Here is a 17,749-nt window from a genome sequence, read left to right as displayed (position 1 = left end):
CTCCGCCCACGCTGGAGCGAACATGGTGAAAGAAGGCAGACCCTGGCTCTTGTATATATGGTAATTGGCCTTTGTGTGTAGCCCAGAAATGAAAAGACCGAATTTGCATCATAATCACCAGCTTCACAATAGTCCCCACTTTGAAAAGAGGCAACGGGAATGTGGAAGCGTGAGTAGAGCTACATGCCACCGAACAATCGGCCTTTTCACCGTGTAATTCAAAGCGTGCAGAGCACGGCGGGCCACAAACCGAGAATTTGCAGTTTGGCAGGTGGCCTTCGTGGCCAAGCGAGGCTGGAATTCTGGGAGTCGGCTTTCGGGAAGAAATTCCCGTCGTCAAGGGGTTAACCCCAAAAATGTATCAACGAATTTAACCAGCAGATTTTTTAATAAACAGCATATGTCAGTGCCATTTCTGTTGGGTTTTTTTTTGTCGTTTTTTTTTTTTTTTTTTTGAGAAACTATTTGTACATATCCGGTATTTAAGATACCATTTTATGAAATGTGACTACACTGGTGACTAAAATTGTGATTGGTGTTATTTCATCATTTCCAAAGGTTTCAGTAGCTGTTGACCTGATACCTTTTGTATCCTGTAAGTCATAGATTTACACAAACTTGTACTCCTTTTTTATTTTTTTCTCTGGTTTCTGTATAGTCAGACCTGTGAGCTGTTGACAGAATCATTACTTTCATTGCTTTCGCTAGCACTCTCCGCTGAGAAGTTATCCTCTTGTGGTCTACTGTTTTTATGACAGGGAAGAATGATTTTGGCTGCAGTGGGACATGGTGCCAACAGTTACTCTATATGTATATGTGACAGCCATAAATATTAGTTTGCCCTTTTGTCCCATCCAGTCCATTTCTGAAATTAGTTCACATAGGGGCCTGTAAGTCTGACACCCATGTCGTTCAGGTCCCTGGAGGTTTTGCTCCCCCCCACCCCTGAAAGCCCAGTTGATACAAGAAAGCCACGCTGATGAAACTGTAAGTCTTTCCAGTTGTCAACTCTCATCTGCTGGTCAAAAAGATGAGCAGGTGTGAAAGGATCACACCCCACACTCGCCATTATTGACACTTGCTACCAGAGGCAAAACTGAAATGCTGTCAGGTTGGGGTGGGCCCTGTCGCTGTGACCCATTTTGAAGTTTTTGTTTTGCATGTCATGAGGGAGGTAGATGACTTCTCGTTGGACACACTTTGTTAATGATTGGAAACTTGCAAGCTGTGTGCCATGTTGCAGAGCAGAATTATACATGTATGTAGTCATCGTGACCTTGATTAAGGTGCCACAGAAATTAACCTTGAGTTTTAGGGTTGCGGTCAGGTACTTTCCGACTGCGTTTTTTCACTACTAAACGTCTGAGCTCTCTGTTGGGAATGCAGTGATGGAGACATTGACTGGAGACAGCCGCTGAAGTTAGCGAAAAAAAGAAACATTAACCTTGGGAGTTTTAGACGCATACATGTAACAATACTTATTCTGACATCCGGAATATAAACACAAAAATGTTGATTTATATTCCTGTCTCCAGGCCAAGGCTTCGGATTCTCATACTGAAACTTCATTCCAACGTAGTCGGCCTGCACCCAACAGCCACTCCTCCAACTCCCCCTGCAAGAGCAAGATGAAACGCCCCAGCAACATGCCCACCTTGAAGTCCTGCCGCTCGGAGCCCAGCCTCTACCAGAAGTCCAGCTCACTCTCCGGCAGAAGCCCTGTTGCTGAGATAGGCCCGAACCCAACCTCCAAGGGCCGGCGGAGCTCGGCCAGCCACCAGGGCAGCATCTCTCCTGGCAACTCCCTGTCATCACACAGCCACTCCAAGATCCCGACCAACAAGCACCTGTCAGGGAATGGCAGTATTCAGACCCGTATCAGCCCTCCAAGGAGCCCAAGGATTGCCAAGCATAAGAAGGAGGATTCAGCCAACGGCAACCTCAAGAAGCTAGGAGCTAACAGCCACAGCTCCAGGCAGGGAAGGACCTCGCCAAACACAAACAATAACAACTACAGTCAAGATGGATTGCTGACTACCAAAGTTTCAAGACACAAGATGGCTGGGGTTCTTCAGATGTCAAAACAACCTACTTAGAGCAATCACTGTAACATCAGAGTTTGGTTTATTAGTTTGAAACCAGTTTCAACCAACACCTCATGTAACATATTCATATCTTGATGTACAAAATGTGTTTTTAAAAAAAACAGAGGAAAAATAAGGAATAACAGAAAATGTTTGCAGCATTATAGCCAAGATGTTTTAGATTATTATCTTACAAAGAGATTTGTAGTTTCAGCAATTTGGTCCAAAACTATTTGATTACAGCTTATAACCGATTTTCAGGTTTAAGAAAAAATTACAATCAGTTAAATCTACATTTTGTGCGATTTTTAAAACATGCTCGGCTTATAATCTCAGAAAACTGAAATTGAGAACTTCAATTTTGCACCATAGCAAAATTAACACTTTTCAACAATTTTCAGAACAAAAAACCTAATTCCATTTTTTTTACACAGACATTTTGGCAGTGGGATACTTACGGATTATTTTTTTATTTAGGGGGGTATATTTGTTCTGGTTACATTTGATTTGTCATGTTCTGTCTTTTCCCCTTTTTTTATTCGTGATTTTCATCAACTAAGAACAAAGTCAAACAAAACGTTGGTCAGGACAGAGAGACCTTTTCACGATACACAGACCAGTGAGGGTCAGTTCAGTTGAATAATGGTTCGTACAAGTTCGCAAGTCTGGCAGCATTGAATTGTTTACATGTAGTCACAAGAATAACATCCTTACCTTTTTGGTAGCTATTAATTCCCTCCAGCGCACCTGTCTTTTTGACGGTGGGCAGGTTGGCTTGAAACTAATTACAATTGAACTGAAATTTACGTTATTTGTTAGCCGTTCCTGCAGATGTGGGGATTGAAAAACAAGGTGTTATTCAGGAAGGCAAGTCACTGTAAGATTTTAAGAAGATGAGAAGAACAAGAAGCCAATTGGACGGGACCCAGCATGAGCTGAGCTCATCGAGCTGTCAACAAAATTATCCAAAAATAACTGTTCAGCAAAAGTCAAACTGAATGTTGCATCACAGGTGACATTGGGCTGTCAGTGATGGTCTTCATCCTGATTAAAAAAAAGAAGAAAATAATTAGACTCCAAAGATCGAAAAACAAACACTCCCAAGGATTTTGTACTATTCAGAGTTGAGAAAAATCATTTGATTTGCATAGGATGCATTGGTGATCGAGACAGTAATGACGACAAGGGGTGGCCGGAGAGAAGATGGAGAATTTCAGCTGAGGGATCGTTCTCCAGATCTCATTACTCCTACTTGATCTGTATTTGAGTTTACCCCGGAGACCTAGCCAGCTGCAAACCCGAGACCGTGAGGTGGCATACATGCAGATTAGCGTCGCCTGAGCAATGCGGCAAGCCGAGGGAGCCAAACACGTCATCTCTGGGTCCGTTCAAGCAGGCGCAAGACATTCTTTGCAGTGAGCGTGGAGTGCGTGTGCATACGTTTCTGCGGGGTTTGGGCAATCTGTGGGATTACGAAGGAGTTTGCTGGTCACTCAAGTCGCGTCAGAAGAGGCTTGGTAACAACTGGTTGCCAGTAGCAACAGCCAGAGAGACGTATGACTCAATCTTATTGAAGTTCTAAATAGTCCATCTAATGCACTTTATTCTTGACAATGATGCATCAGTGAATTTTTTACTATTCTGAGCAAAAAGCGACATTTGACTTTTGCTGTAATTGGGAACAATGTGTGCCAGTGCCCGTCACTCGGACCATTCAGCCAAAAACACAAATACCCTTTTCCGGTTGATGAGGGTCTAAAAGAAAGAAGAAAACTCAACCTTTTGGACAGTATCCCACGGTTTTCACTTCCTGTATTTTGAGGACAGAACATGCTTTCTCAACAAAACTGATATTTCACAGGTTTCCTCTCAGCCACACAAGATGACAAAAAAGATTTCCTGTCACTTGGACGTATAGCACTGTGCAGTATTCACCTTGCACACCATCAAATCTTAACTCGCGTTTCACCTGCTGTAATACTCAGTCCTATGCAGCCAAGTAGCCAATAAGATGTGTATTTTGGGACTCCAGGCACACACTCATCTTTTAGTCGTCAGTTGCGTCTAGTTCACTAAATCTACCTTTGAACTGAAAATTCTCATTTGAAGTTTGAAGACTTTTCCCTGAAAATCGTTTGTTTCCCAGATCTGATCAATCAGTACATCTGCTTTAATTCTTCATTTACTTGTTCGTGTAAATAAAGTGAATTGTTGACAGATCACCTACAGGAAAAGAAGAGCGGTTGCCCAGAGTCTGCAAAATCTTCAATATTGTAATTAAACATCTCCAGTCCGAGGGTATGTAAACTTTCGACCACAACTCTACGTGTACCGTACGTGGATGTAGCAGTGTACACCACTGCAGTGTTTCCTCTTGTGTCAGTTCCCACTCAAGTCCCTGTTTGCTGACACGCGGTTATAACATAATGTCAGGGCCGTCACCGTGATTGCAGTGACAATACGGCAGTTTGTAGTGCAAATTGGCACAATTGCAGCGTCTGCTCTATTCCTAGAGTGCCGTTTGCGCTCCAGTTTACAGATACAGTGCTAAGCGATGCACACTGTCACCCCCCCTCCAGCTGGACGCTGGATGTTCAAACAGTCTGCCCCGGGACTGCTTGCAACCCAAAGCTGGCATCCATCAAATGGTCTAAAAGGTGTCGCGCCCGGTAACATCCAATCTGTCTCAATGAATTGATAATATCTCCTGCCCCCTTGCCCAAACCGACTTCATTACCGACAGCTGTTCGTCATCATCACCTCAATGGATTGCACCAATTTGCAGGGACCCTGTTTGCAGAGCTGACAGTCAAGTGACAACACACCAATAAATTATTCTGAAAACTGGATGCTTTGAAGAGGCTTCAACACTGATGTTTCTCACAGTGAGGTGTTATGGGGAGAGATTTATATTGTCTCCTGGCGGTGGCCAGGCTGTTTTACTGCAGTGCCGCTGAGTAAAACCAACAGATCAAAATTGGAAAAGTGATTTCTTTTTGTCACAGACTCTCTGAAATTTTGAGAATTTCCTCAGTGATTTCTTTGCATGCTGGTACAAAGCCTGAGTGGAAATCATGAAAATACAGGAAATGTCATTTTTTTATTGTGTAATCTGTGTAGGTGTTTTTATGCTGTGATTGGGGTATACTGTTTTATGTCAGTATTTTTCGTGTTCTTTAATCTTGCCATCTATAAACATAATTTCAAATCACTCCCGCCTGTCCCTTCTATACAAAAGATGGAAACTTCAAAGTCTTGAACAAAAGCAAAGTTTCCTGAGTTGATGTGGACAGTTACAAACTAAAGAACTGTGGATTTCTTGGACTTCTGAAAATGCAGGTCACAAGAAAAGTCTGAAAATGTATCCAGGCAAAATGTGGCTAGCCTAGGCACCCATTTCCAGTGTCCCTGCCAAGAAGTGACGCCAACTTAAGTCTGGTACCCTTATAATGAGATTCAAACCCACGTGATGGCAAATCTGCACCAAAACTACGCTGTCTAGTTTGTCAAGTTTCGCATTGCATCATCTTTAATTTCCATGTCCTGCCTGTTGAACTTCACGACAATACCACCTAATTGGACTAAAGTTTCCGCCCCCCCCCGATAAGTGCCCGTTCACCCACTTAACAATGTCAATATTTGCCCAACACTTCCCAGCCCCTTTTTGTAGACTGCGCGTCATGTTAACATTTTCAAGATGTATTCGCTAATTGATCAATGTGCCAAGACGCAGCAAGTGCGGCTGGCTTTGTGGAGATTTCGCAAATGTCAAGTTGTTTTTTTTTCCTCTCCCAAAACAGTGCAGTTTCATCATTTTTCCCTCCTACAACATACAGAACGACGCCGACAACTTGACAGGGAGCAGACAGGGACAAGGGAGCTGTGTTGCGACCGTGGGACGCATGCAGCGCCACACGCCGCGCATTATGCTTCTCTATTTCCTACCCATCCGACTCGCTCAATTGAGCACGCGCCGAGATGATTAGGCATCCCCCATTTGGCAATCGGGGCAGGCCACAAGTGCCCTCTCTGAAGCTATTTGTGTCTGGCAATAATGCTTTACGGCCTAACGGCACTACAGGGAGATAGGTTCACATGGGTTGCTGATAGACCGATGTCATTTAAGCACAGGCCCTCATCTTTCACGCTTGCCTATCGAAAATCTTGACATAAAAAGTCAATCGTTTCTGCGACTCTATCCACAGTTAAAATCATGCATTTGTCTGATACACTGCATCTTGGTAATTGACTTGCTCAAACCTGGCCTTACATGGTAATCCCCCTTTTTCAAATCCACGTCAGTATCTGCAACAATTTGTAGGTCTTAACCGAAATCTCAGACTGGGTCACTTGAAGTCAAACTGTCATTTTGGAGCACGTGTACAGGTAAACCGACCAGACTCATTCAGCATGTAGATAAGGGTCACACTAGATAATGCGTGTGTTATGTGAAATCTGGTTAAGGCCCGTGTCGTTACATACGGACAGATCTTGACCGTTTAAGCTCATTTGTATCAAATTATACCCTGGTAAGAAAAATAATGCCCGTTGGATGATTGATTAAGTAATGGGGGGGGTGTATATTACAGGTTTATCCAGTGGTGTGTTCCTATTGTGAACATTTTCCGTTGCTAAAAGTTGAACAAATTTTGCCCAACGAGGCCAAAGCAATGGGCCTGTGTACGGATGACGTTGTGCTGTTGTTTACTCAAAACTGCACGTGCCTGCACTTGACTGTGGAGCCAGGGGAGGAGGGGGGGCAGTGGTCCATCAAGCAGCATAGGAAAACACACTCGTAAATGAAGTGTGGCGTCATACGTAGAGTGCCCTGTTGTACCTACAAGCAGAGAACACTTCTTTTTTTTTTTTTGATTTCTGTCGGTCCCATTTGTGGTAATCACATGCCATGGAGGCACAGAGTACATAGAACTACTCGTGTTTCCACGGATGTGCTAACTTCAGCAATCTTTTGAATTTTGTAAGCATTCTTAGATGTGTGATCAAGAGAGAAATGGACCATATCCCGAGTCAAGCTTTTTTGTCCTTGGTGACCGTGGTGATGTGATCACTGGTTATTTTCAGTGGCCCCTGCCTATGGTGGTAAGCATTGTGATTAATACTGTACAGAGCCAGTTCTTTCCGCCATTAAAGGGGACCATAAGGAATGTCCGGTGACAAATGTCACAGTGACCCACGAGAAGGGGAATAACTGGTCATTTTCTAGACCGGGGCCTCAAGTTTTAATCGTTGGATTCACCCCATGCTCCAGAAATCATTTCCAACTATTTACTGGTAAAATAAGAATTTGAATCCTCTGACTTGAGCAGAAATGTGAAATGCTTTTGCATTCCAAATAGACTGGTGTCTATCTTATTTGAAGTTTCAAAGGGTAATTTGTTTAGTTGATTATGGGTACCCAGTCCCAATCTGGAGCTCGGGTGCCAAATTCTGATGTGCAGCCCCTAATTGCTAGCACCATAGGGGGCCTCGTGAGCAAACAGTGACCATGGGTGAGGGTTCCTCTATGCATTAAAAGAATGTAAAGTCACACTTTCACTATATAGTATTAGCAAACCATCAACAAGGCGTCTGTTCGAGCATGTGATTAAGTATGTAAGTTTTAAAGTATGCACAACAAAGATGATTGTAAATATTTTTCTGAATATTATATGTTTCATTGGATCAATGACTTTTAGAGATAGTTAACATTGAAAGGAATTTCAAAACTGTGCATAATGTTGCTGTCACTTTGTGAGGCCAATTCCTTGAAGAATAAATACTCCAGAGAAGTCATTCCATGTTTTTGTTTATTCGGGTGCTTCAAAAATGCTTTTATTTTTTCCACTTTATTTATGACTACTTTTTATTCCATTTACCAGTGACAAAATGTGTTCTCCAACTGCAGCCAATGGAAGGGGGAATTCCCCTCCTCCCCACTTTGTGAAACTACTGGCTTCTTTGCCCCTCCCCCCATCTTGTTGGACTGGAGAGAAGAAAATATCAAGGCGTTGACGGGAATTTGGAGACACAAAGGCAGGCGTTACTTTTGTTTTCAAAACAATGAGCACCGTTTTGTACGTGTCGCCCTCATTTGCTCCGTTCCTGTCAAGGTTGGCAACAGCATTGGCCCAAATCTGTTGAATGATCGCCTCAGAATTTAAAGATAGAAGAGATATTGTATAATCCTTTTGTTGGTTGCATAACACTGTCAATACTTGTGATCTGTTCCTTGAGTTTTACGATGAAAGCCTCTCGCGCTTTGCCAACAGGTGGCTGGCATAAACTATGAATGTTACAACAAATTTACACCCTGTGACAAATGACACTCAGTGTTGGACATTGATCATTTTGATTTTTTTGGCCCCAAATTAGGGAAAAACTAGCATCACACAATAAATTGAAAAGTATACAGCATGTTGTTACATCTCATGACCCCAGATTAATCACAGTTTGACCAGAGGAACTGGAGCTGACCATGAATATGTATGAGATGCTTTTTGAAAATTAAAATACTTGTAGCAGTGGTTCCAGCACATTGTACAAACAAGAAAACAGAAAAATCAGAATTATTGCACAATCTCTTTTAAATCTAATGAATTTCATATATCCCTCTTTGCTTACATGAACATAATCATTTCATACGATATGCCTTAAAAATTACCATATACTAAAGATATACTATCATCAAAATTAGTAAAACTATCCAAACAATATTTTGGAAACTTTGAAATACCTCGGTATAAAATAATACATTGTAAAGAACAACGTGCAAAGTACTATCAAGTACATAAAATACGCTATGCACATTTGAATGATGTTACATTGAATGCCTGAGGTACATCTTAAGCTTTAAAGGTGACGCTGTATTCATGCAATGTTATTCTGACTATTTTCCATTCAACATCTTGCTCATCAAAACCAGTTGCTTGTCTTGCCCAATTGTGCGTAATCCTGTGCCCAACACTCACAAACATCCGCATGTCATGAGTTGGCTCAAAAGAACGCTGTTGAGCGCCCTTTTTTCTTCACAGAGAGGGAATGCAGCGTGCCTACAAAACTGACAACTGGGCCACATTTGATCAGCCACCGTCTGTCGACCTGTGGTCAACTTTCCCCGGTAACCCATACACATAATATATCACAGGTACCAAGCAAAATCGACCCGTGGTGGATTCAACAGTTGCTGATCGAACTTGGCCCTTGTTCCATGAACATGCCTATCTACATCTAGACATAACACATCTACACTCGGACATTTCAATATTTCGTGCAGTTTTGACACTTTTTTGCAGCACTTACACTTAGATCCCCGATAACAGTAGATTCACATTTGTCATTCAAATAAACATTAGATTAAGAAGCATTCCTGATATATATAGCCAGAAATATGAAAGGCACATGCAATTTTATTAAATAGAGGGCGCTGTTCCTGGAAAATATACAGCAGTCACATTCATTACGACATATACATGTATATATATATATGCAAGTACTGCTTTCTTTTCTTTGAGGAGCACCTGTCATCTTTACCAACCTGCAAATGCCCTATTAGTGAGTATCAAGTGTGCGCACAAGCTAGGTTCAGGCAACAGGCATGGTACAACCTCTCTATAACATCTCCTCAGTGACATCCCCAAACCTGTCTTACTCTTTAAATTTTACGCACTGACAAATATCAATGAAATGGTATCTATCGAGTTCATCCAATCACAGGTTTCAGTCGCTAGGTACAATTTCTACATCACGTTTCTTCCAATCACAAGAAACTACAACAGCAGCTGCTAAACATCTAAATCTGAATCTCGCGCATCAGGCATCCTGAAAACTTTGTGCTGACTATGCACAAAAAAACCAAACCCGTAGGCTTTTGATACTGGTGGTTACAAGTGAAGCTCAATTCCGAAATGAATTACCTAGGAGTTACTCCGCTCGATGGCTTCACGAAACATGCCCATTCCTATAGGCGCTGCCCAGCCACCGAAACCTTTCTCCAGGTGCCTGGCCACGGCTAATGTTAGGTGGTCGTTGTATCGATTGGCGACCACCTGTATTCCGAGCGGAAGACCCTGGGCACTCAGGCCCAGGGGGACCTGGGTTGCCGGAAGGCTGAGCGCGTTGAAGGCAGCGGTGGGGCCAAAATTGCAGGGGTACAGGAGAGGGGCGTTGTGGAAGGGTGCCAGCTTAGGGTGGGAGGGGTAGATCAGCACCCCGTTTGGCCCCAAGATGCTCTCCACCTCTTCGCGGAGTTTGCCCAGCTTGGCCAAGAGCCGCTGCGTACGGTCCGGCATGAGTTTATCCATGCCCTCGATGAGACCCAATGTGATGGCGGGGACTGTGTGGCTGGACAGGCCCACCAGCCGCTTCAGCCCCTCCCACAGGGGGAAGATCCGGGGCCCGTTGTTGCCCATCATGTGGGTGAACGACTCGTTGTCGATGGTGGACATCATACTGAACCACATGTCCACAGCATATCTCAGACGGTGCAGTTTTGGACGGTGGACGGTCACACCTAATGTCTTCTCCAGGTAAGTCCTCACCTGTTGACAACCAAAATGCGAGTTATTTAGCTTTGAGCCTTTTCCACACCCACGTACCCTCTCCCAAACTCAAATGTGTAAAATTTAGGAAATCTTGCAGTTTTGTGAAGGCTCTCTCAAGAATGCAAATATTACATACACAACTGTCACATATCACAATGAAATGCAGCTCATAAAACTGCACTTCGCTGGTTCCCAAATGACTACGTTATACACACGGTCACATCGCTGCCAACATAATGAACATTCGATCCCACCGACGTGGCTCTTTTCAGCCATTGAGGGGGTGCTTCTGCTCAAGGCAGATAGACCCCTTGCACTCAGTACTTGCTAAGCATTCCTTTCAAATGGCATGGCACTACTGAAAAATTGTGTATTCATTTTCTTCGCACTTTTCTCCAATATGGCTTATCCCGACCCTGTTTCATTTTGCAGGTGCATTTTGATGGGTATAATATTGTTGACACTGCTTGTTGAAAGGAAGTAGTCTTATATGCGTATTTGTGATCTGTCGCCACAAAATGAGCTGCAAGTCCAAATTTTCAAAAATGGAAGTATTGGGCAGAATAAGGGCTTCCCAATGGCACGTAACACTTAAATATTTAGGACAATGGGGTGACAATGTGACATTATTCTGGCAGCTTTGCGAAACTGTTTCAACATTTCTGATCAGGCAAGAATAATGCTATCGCCAAAATTGGTAAGAAAATAACATTTTAGATATCTGATCCAGCTTAAAATTTGGAATTAAATAGAAGAAAGGTTCATCTTATTCATCTTGTTCATCAAATATTAAAAAAAATACCAAATTGACCTCCCCTTCAAGTTCTGACTTTGAACCATTACAGCAGGAAATAGAGGAGTGCTGATTTTTGTCGTGACGGGTCACATTTTTTTCCTTTTTCAGATTTCAAGCAGGAATTCATCCCTACCTGCGCCTGGGCTTCCACCAGCTCCGGGTCCAGCGGCGACACGAGGCGCAGCCGCTCGTCGTCCCCCATGCTGAAGAACTGCAGCGCCCGCAGGTCCACTGGGTCGTCCAGCCGTAGCTTGGCCAGCCCATAGCCGCCAGCCATGATGCGCAGCATGGGGTCCAGGTCCACGGCGTAGCGGCACATGGGCCCTGTGCCCAGCATGCAGTCCCGCTCCTTGCCGGCCGTAGGGAACTGCCCAGAGTTGAGCACCACGCCTAGGACGAGGGAGAACAAGACCAATGTGCTGAACAACAAAACCCCACCACGCCCATGCCTAAGCCCATGCCTAAGCCCATGCCTGAACCCATGACTTTAGTCTGTGACCGCAAAAATCTCCATTGGGAAAAGCACCTCCATTGCTTCAACAATACCGACCTTAACCTTTGACCTGTAGAATCCAATAGGCTCCTGAAACCGAGACCAAATTTGGAATTAATATGCCCAGTCTGTTTTCAGTTATGAAGACCTTGACCTTTGACCTATGGAGTTATGAAGACCTTGACCTTTGACCTATGGAGTTTAAAGCAACATGCTTCTAGAGGACATCATTTCAACCCACACACGCTGTACCAAGTTTGAAGTTGATATGGCCAGTCCTTCATTAGCTGTTGCAGAGAAATGATATCAATTATTTCCACCATAATAACTTGGACGTTTGACCTGTGAGTCCAAAATCAAATTTGTGTATAGGGTAAAGATGCAGTCAAACTGAATGTCTTGAGAACTTATGAAAAGTCTGCACAGTACCTGTGCTTACCTGGGCTTGGCTTATGGCCAAATATTCCATTGAAGAAAGCTGGCATGCGAATGCTGCCCCCAATGTCTGACCCGATACCAATCACCGAACCTGCTGCTCCCAAAATGCAACCTTCTCCTCCTGACACATAGTTTCACAGGAAAAGAACGGACACCCAAAAATACAATTTAAATTTGTCAGTCCCAGTTTTGTGCTCTTAAAGGGACGATAGAGATGAAGTTCCAAGGTTTATCACTGAAAAGAGTTGATTTGACTGTGTTTTTTTCTGGTATCAATAGGCCTAAAGCATCATGACATCATGCTTTGTTTGCATGTGCACTTTCTTGCGAGGTTTCATGGGTTTTGTCCTACCTCATTGCCACGTAAAGAACAAGTGACGTAAAGTGACGTGTAATTCGACCACCAGAATTAGAAGCCATTACTGTGGTGGTACGCGCGCATTACATGCCTCTTCGACCAATAAGGTATTTTGATTTGTCAAACGCATGTACGGGTCAAGCTGAAGCATGTGCGTGTGAGTGTGGTGCCACCGCAGTTAGGGCATCTTATCGGACTATTCTATAGTTTCAAAGAAACTGGTTAAAGATTTTTAGAGGTCGCGAATTAAGAGCAAGCTGGCACAATTCAAGACTAAAAATAAGAGGGGTGAACAAGTTTGGAAATATTTCCATTTGGGGGGATTTTCGATAAAAGAATTGAATTTTTATAAAATTTAGAAAAATCAGTGACTAAATTTGAATGAAATTTAATTGTAGCTACATTTTGAGAAATACTGATATTAAAAAGCGTACGTTTCTGTTGGAGTGGAAGGGATACAGAGGGGGTGGAGTCTAGGTAGGGTTGTGGTGAGGGGCTTAAGATTCTTACCCCTCCCTATAGAGGGCTTGCACAATGCCCCATCATGGAGGGCAGCTGTTACCGTGCAAATTCAGTGACAAGGTAAGTTCTAAAGCCTCTAATCATACACATCGTATGGGTCCAATAAGCCTTCCCTCTGTGACTGTGCATGATGCAGACAGTCTATGGGAGTACGCAGTTATCCACTGGATTATTTGATACTCACTGACTTACAATGCCTTATGGCCTCGCCTGTCAGTCTTGAAGGAGGCCCACATACCTGAACTGCCCCCCACAATCCTGCGGATGTCGTAAGGATTGTTGGTGCGGCCGTAGACAAAATTTGCCGACTCGTACCACATGCACAGCTCGCTGATGTTGGTCACGCCCAGTATGACGCATCCGGCTCGCCGCAGGTTGTCCACCACGGGCGCGTCGCGGTCTGAGACGATACCCTTGCGGTAGACGAGCCCGCTGGTGTTTGGCTGACCTGCACAGGTGTGCAATGTCTCAGACATGAATGCAATGCTTCAAGTACGTTTAGGGAAACATCTCCAAGTATGGAAAGCTTGGGAATGTTCAATTGTGAATACTACATTTGACTGCAAGTGTAAACTGTCGAAGCTGAGTCCATCACAAGTTCTTCACAAGTCCTGTTACAAAACCGCTCCCAAGTAACAGAGTGAACAATGACAAAAGAATGCTTTTGTCACAGTTCATTTGAATGGCTTGTGAACTGGCTTAAGACGGAAGGACGTGTGATGGACTTGCTGGGACTAGAGATGGACTCAACCACAACACTGCGTTCCAATTCCACTTTTTGCTCCTAAGAGAAACATGTTTCCAATCAGCCTACAAGTCCCTTCCCTCAGCCTACAAGTCCCTTCCCTCAGCCTACAAGTCCCTTCCCTCAGCCTATAAGTCCCTTCCCTGTACTCCCCAAAAGAAGTTCTGCCTTTTACTCCCTGTACCACCTGAAAACTACCCAAGCCTTGTTTGTATGGCTTTACAAATTCATCACGAATTACATGTCAATGCAATGTAACAGCAGTGCTGATTTGTCAAGTGCCGTGTCAAACTCCATTTATATTTCTTGCTGGGAGCTTTCCTAAATCTTGCCCTGTCCTGCACTGCATAGGAAACCAATGACAGATTTGTTGTGCTTGAACTTGTAAAGCCGCTGAGGAGAGACTCCGCCCCTTTAAGGGTACAGTCCGTCATTTGTCATTTTGTGCGTTATGTTCCTTTGCGGCAACGTCTACAGTTTATTTTAAGGTTTTCTAGCACTTCTAAGACTGAAGACTTTTTTCTTGTCTCCTCTCTCTTTAGAAATAATCAGATTCTCTGAGAGCTACAATACCATGAGTGCTTTTGGGGAAAACTTGGTTTCAAACAGGAGAGCACAACTCAACAGATTGCCGAAGTGTGATGTCACTGTGAACCAGAAAGTGTAGCGCTTACAAATGAAGCACGAGTGATTGATTCACATGCTGGCTCTTGTGGTAATGCCTTTTATACACACAATTGTGCCTATGACATGGTCACTTCGGTACTCTAGGGTTCCAATCTCTCTCACCTATGACAAAAAAAGCTTCCTTAACAGTCAATGGTACCCCTAGAAACGGAGCGTTCTTCTCTGAGTAGCGGTCAGGTACCTCGCCCGAGTCCAGCATGTCGTCAATCTGCTGGGCTTCCTCCAAGGCTTCACTGAATCGGTACGACACCATAGCATTCAAGAGGCCGTTTACCTCCTTGATGCGTTCAATGTAGGCTTCCACAATTATCTGGCTTTTGATCTAAACCAAATTCACCGAAATTCATAACATTTGATTTGTTTGATTAAATTTCATTTGAACTAAGTGAACATTTAAGTCTTTAAGATCAGTCAAGAATTCAACGAAATTTCCTTCAACAAGTTTAAAACCTAGTCTAAAAATGAGACCTTACGAGACTTTAAGTCAGAACGTGGAAAAGTTCATTTCGATTAAATCCTTCCTTCTAACTTCCTTCAAATTCAAAAGTTTGAAGATTTTTAAGAATATGGGACAATGGATCCCCGCTTTTTAAACTAATGTGGAGCTTTATGACTAGAAAATGAAGGTACAAATTGATTGATTTGATAGGATTGCAGAGGGCTTTATAGATCAGTGTCTAATACACTGTGCTAATGCAAGTACTAACTGGTCAAATTGACGAATGCAGTCTGTCTACGTAAGATTCACATACTGAGATGGAACAAAATCAGAAGAGGAATTTATATCTCATAACTCTGACTGCTTAACATCCAAGGAGAATTGACACCCATGTCTGATAAATTAGTGCCACATGATAGAAAGGCTGCTTGCAATCATCTCCAATACTAGGTCATGCTATTTATTCGCGGGATATTTACAAGTCGGGAATAACAAGAACTGCAGCAAGCTACGGGCATGCGTCGCACATCAGTAGCTTGTTTGAAGTCGTGTACACAAAACGTTTTGCAGTTTGAGTGAAGTCCATATGTATGTGCCTGTTAATTTTAAATTTTTTAAATTTAACATACTTGAAGAAATATGAAAAATCAAAGCATCGGGACGACGGTGAAAAATCAGGGTAGGTTGTGACGTGAACCCAAAATTAACTTCAAATGGCCAATCGATCGCATCTACATGTAATAACTCCATGCGAAAATGCTGACAAGTCACAGTAAAGATGTTATACCCCAACTACAGCATCAGTCCCAACTATAGTTGGGCCCGTTCCAACTAGAGGTTTATAGTTGGGCCGGCCCAACTACAGCAGAGAGGTCCAGCGTGCATGTGCCCAGCATGTGCCAAAGTCATATTGTTTATAGTGTCGTGTCATTGATGAAGTGCCATATTTTAGATGAATTGTGTCAAGTGCGAGATGCATAAACTTGGATAAGGTTGAAGAATTTTCTACAAAAACTGGTCAACAACAGTTGGGCCAGCCCAACTGCAGCACTACAGTTGGGACTCTCCCAGCTATCATTGGAACAGATACTATAATTGGGGAATAACAAAGATACCTGTCGTAATCTAATCTTCCGAGCCAAACTGGAAGCGCTCTGGAGGAGCAGTGGGTTGCGGACGGGCGGGATCTTGGCTGGTGGGCGGTCCCCGTTGATGATGAAGGACATGAAGCCAACAACGAACGTCAAGAAACTGTTAAGGAGAGACTGGAACAACATCTTCACCTCCATTCTGGCCAACTCGGTCTCTCAACTCTATATATTTTGGGGAAAAAGGAAAAAGAATGTTAAATTTCAGTGGTTTAAAGAATCAAGGTTATGCAGTGCCGTTTGCTGATGCCCTGGGGGCTGTTCTTCTTCACTGTAATTCAGATAATGCACAAAAGGTTTACTTGAGCCTGTCCGAGTGATGCAATGCCCTTGACCTCTAACTCTGGCTCAGTGCGATAACCTACTTCCAGAATAGTTCGAGTAACTTGGACTCTACAAATTGCCTTTTTAAACGTGTGGACATGGTTGGGCAACAGTAGACATCCGATCACCTCCAAATATTTAAAAAGGCAATTCATGACAATAGGCCTAGTAGTACTACTACTAAGTACTATCATGATCGTGATGATGCTGGGTTGCACTAGTTAATTATAATTTTGTTCCTATTGAAATGGCTGTTTAAGCTAAATATCTTTTCTTTACAAGCTACCCTGGATTACAGAGAGGCAAAATTATAATAATTCCATAAATTACCAGGCCCTCGTTCTCCTGTCCATGTGTGCCGACTGCGGTGGCTTACGTTATTAGGCCTACAACCACCAGAAGGCATGAATCAGTACTCCGAGTCAGAGATCTAAACATAAAGATGCTTTGCTTTTACTTTCCGTTCCTTGGCCTGCTATCGCTTCTTCTTGCCTTACTGAAAGATCCGTTTTAATGATGAAATCTTGGAAAGAGTTGCAAAACTTACATGTACGTAACTTCAAGTCCCTTCAGTATCGCCCATGCAATTAGCGCAGCAGTTTATTTTTAGGGTTGATGACAACCGGCGCGCCGGCGCGACCAAATTTTATCGAGCGCCCTCTATCCGTCTTTTAGCATGGGACCTTTTTCCAAATGTCGGTTTCGTTCCATTGCACTGCAGCTATTTCCCAATACATTATAGTTGCAAACATTGGAGGAACTGGATTTAAGTTTTTTTCCAGTTTGACCTGAGCTTCACACGAAAAAATACTTATGCTGCTCACTCGTTTGTCTCCAAGTGTCTGTTCAATATTGTGGAATGTAATGAATATGTTTACAATGTTTCTGTTAATTCGCACCATGTTCATGATTGTTTCAGCACCAGCAAGCTAGGACCCGATCCCTTCATTTATCTTGTTTCCGCGTGCTTTCCCTCGTCTTTGGTCAACTCTCCCTGAACACGTTCGCAATGCTATTGTTTTACAACCTTTTTCAACGTTTATTCTCACTCTTCGAAACAGCATTTTCCTTTCATTAATCCCAACCCCATAATTATGTTGCATGTACATGTTCTTTTAGGTAAGACTAATAATTGGTTATTCATTTAACTAATTCAATTTCATATTCAATTGCGT

The 17,749-nt window shown here is 43.1% G+C and overlaps 2 protein-coding genes across 5 annotated transcripts in view; one reads left to right on the top strand and one right to left on the bottom strand.

Moving 5' to 3' along the window:
- Positions 1–7,882, top strand: part of LOC110981464 (uncharacterized) — a 79,242-nt gene extending 71,360 nt beyond the window's left edge. For all 3 annotated transcript variants that reach the window (XM_022239053.2, XM_087146401.1, XM_087146400.1), the window contains exon 17: positions 1,536–7,882. In XM_022239053.2, coding sequence (XP_022094745.2) covers positions 1,536–2,096 — 561 coding nt within the window. In that variant the 3' untranslated portion in view covers positions 2,097–7,882. The remainder of the gene's footprint in view (positions 1–1,535) is intronic.
- On the bottom strand, positions 7,878–17,229 carry LOC110981466 (fatty-acid amide hydrolase 2-like). Of its 2 annotated transcripts, none has more exons than XM_022239055.2 (7): positions 17,122–17,229; positions 16,218–16,415; positions 14,766–14,985; positions 13,470–13,679; positions 12,353–12,472; positions 11,554–11,810; positions 7,878–10,621 (listed from the first exon to the last, which is right to left on the bottom strand). In XM_022239055.2, the coding sequence occupies exons 2-7, from the start codon at positions 16,389–16,391 to the stop codon at positions 9,998–10,000; spliced, it is 1,605 nt and encodes a 534-aa protein (XP_022094747.2). In that variant the 5' UTR covers positions 16,392–16,415; positions 17,122–17,229; the 3' UTR covers positions 7,878–9,997. The 2 variants fall into 2 exon arrangements, with proteins under 2 accessions (XP_022094747.2, XP_022094748.2); XM_022239056.2 differs by lacking the exon at positions 17,122–17,229 and adding an exon at positions 16,905–17,115.
- Between the last annotated feature and the right edge of the window lie 520 nt (positions 17,230–17,749).

The sequence above is a fragment of the Acanthaster planci genome, linkage group LG15, assembly GCF_054643075.1.
Source record: "Acanthaster planci isolate LZ-2023a linkage group LG15, COTS_SCS, whole genome shotgun sequence".
Lineage (NCBI taxonomy): Eukaryota > Metazoa > Echinodermata > Asteroidea > Valvatida > Acanthasteridae > Acanthaster > Acanthaster planci.
This window is presented reverse-complemented; position numbering and strand designations above follow the sequence as displayed.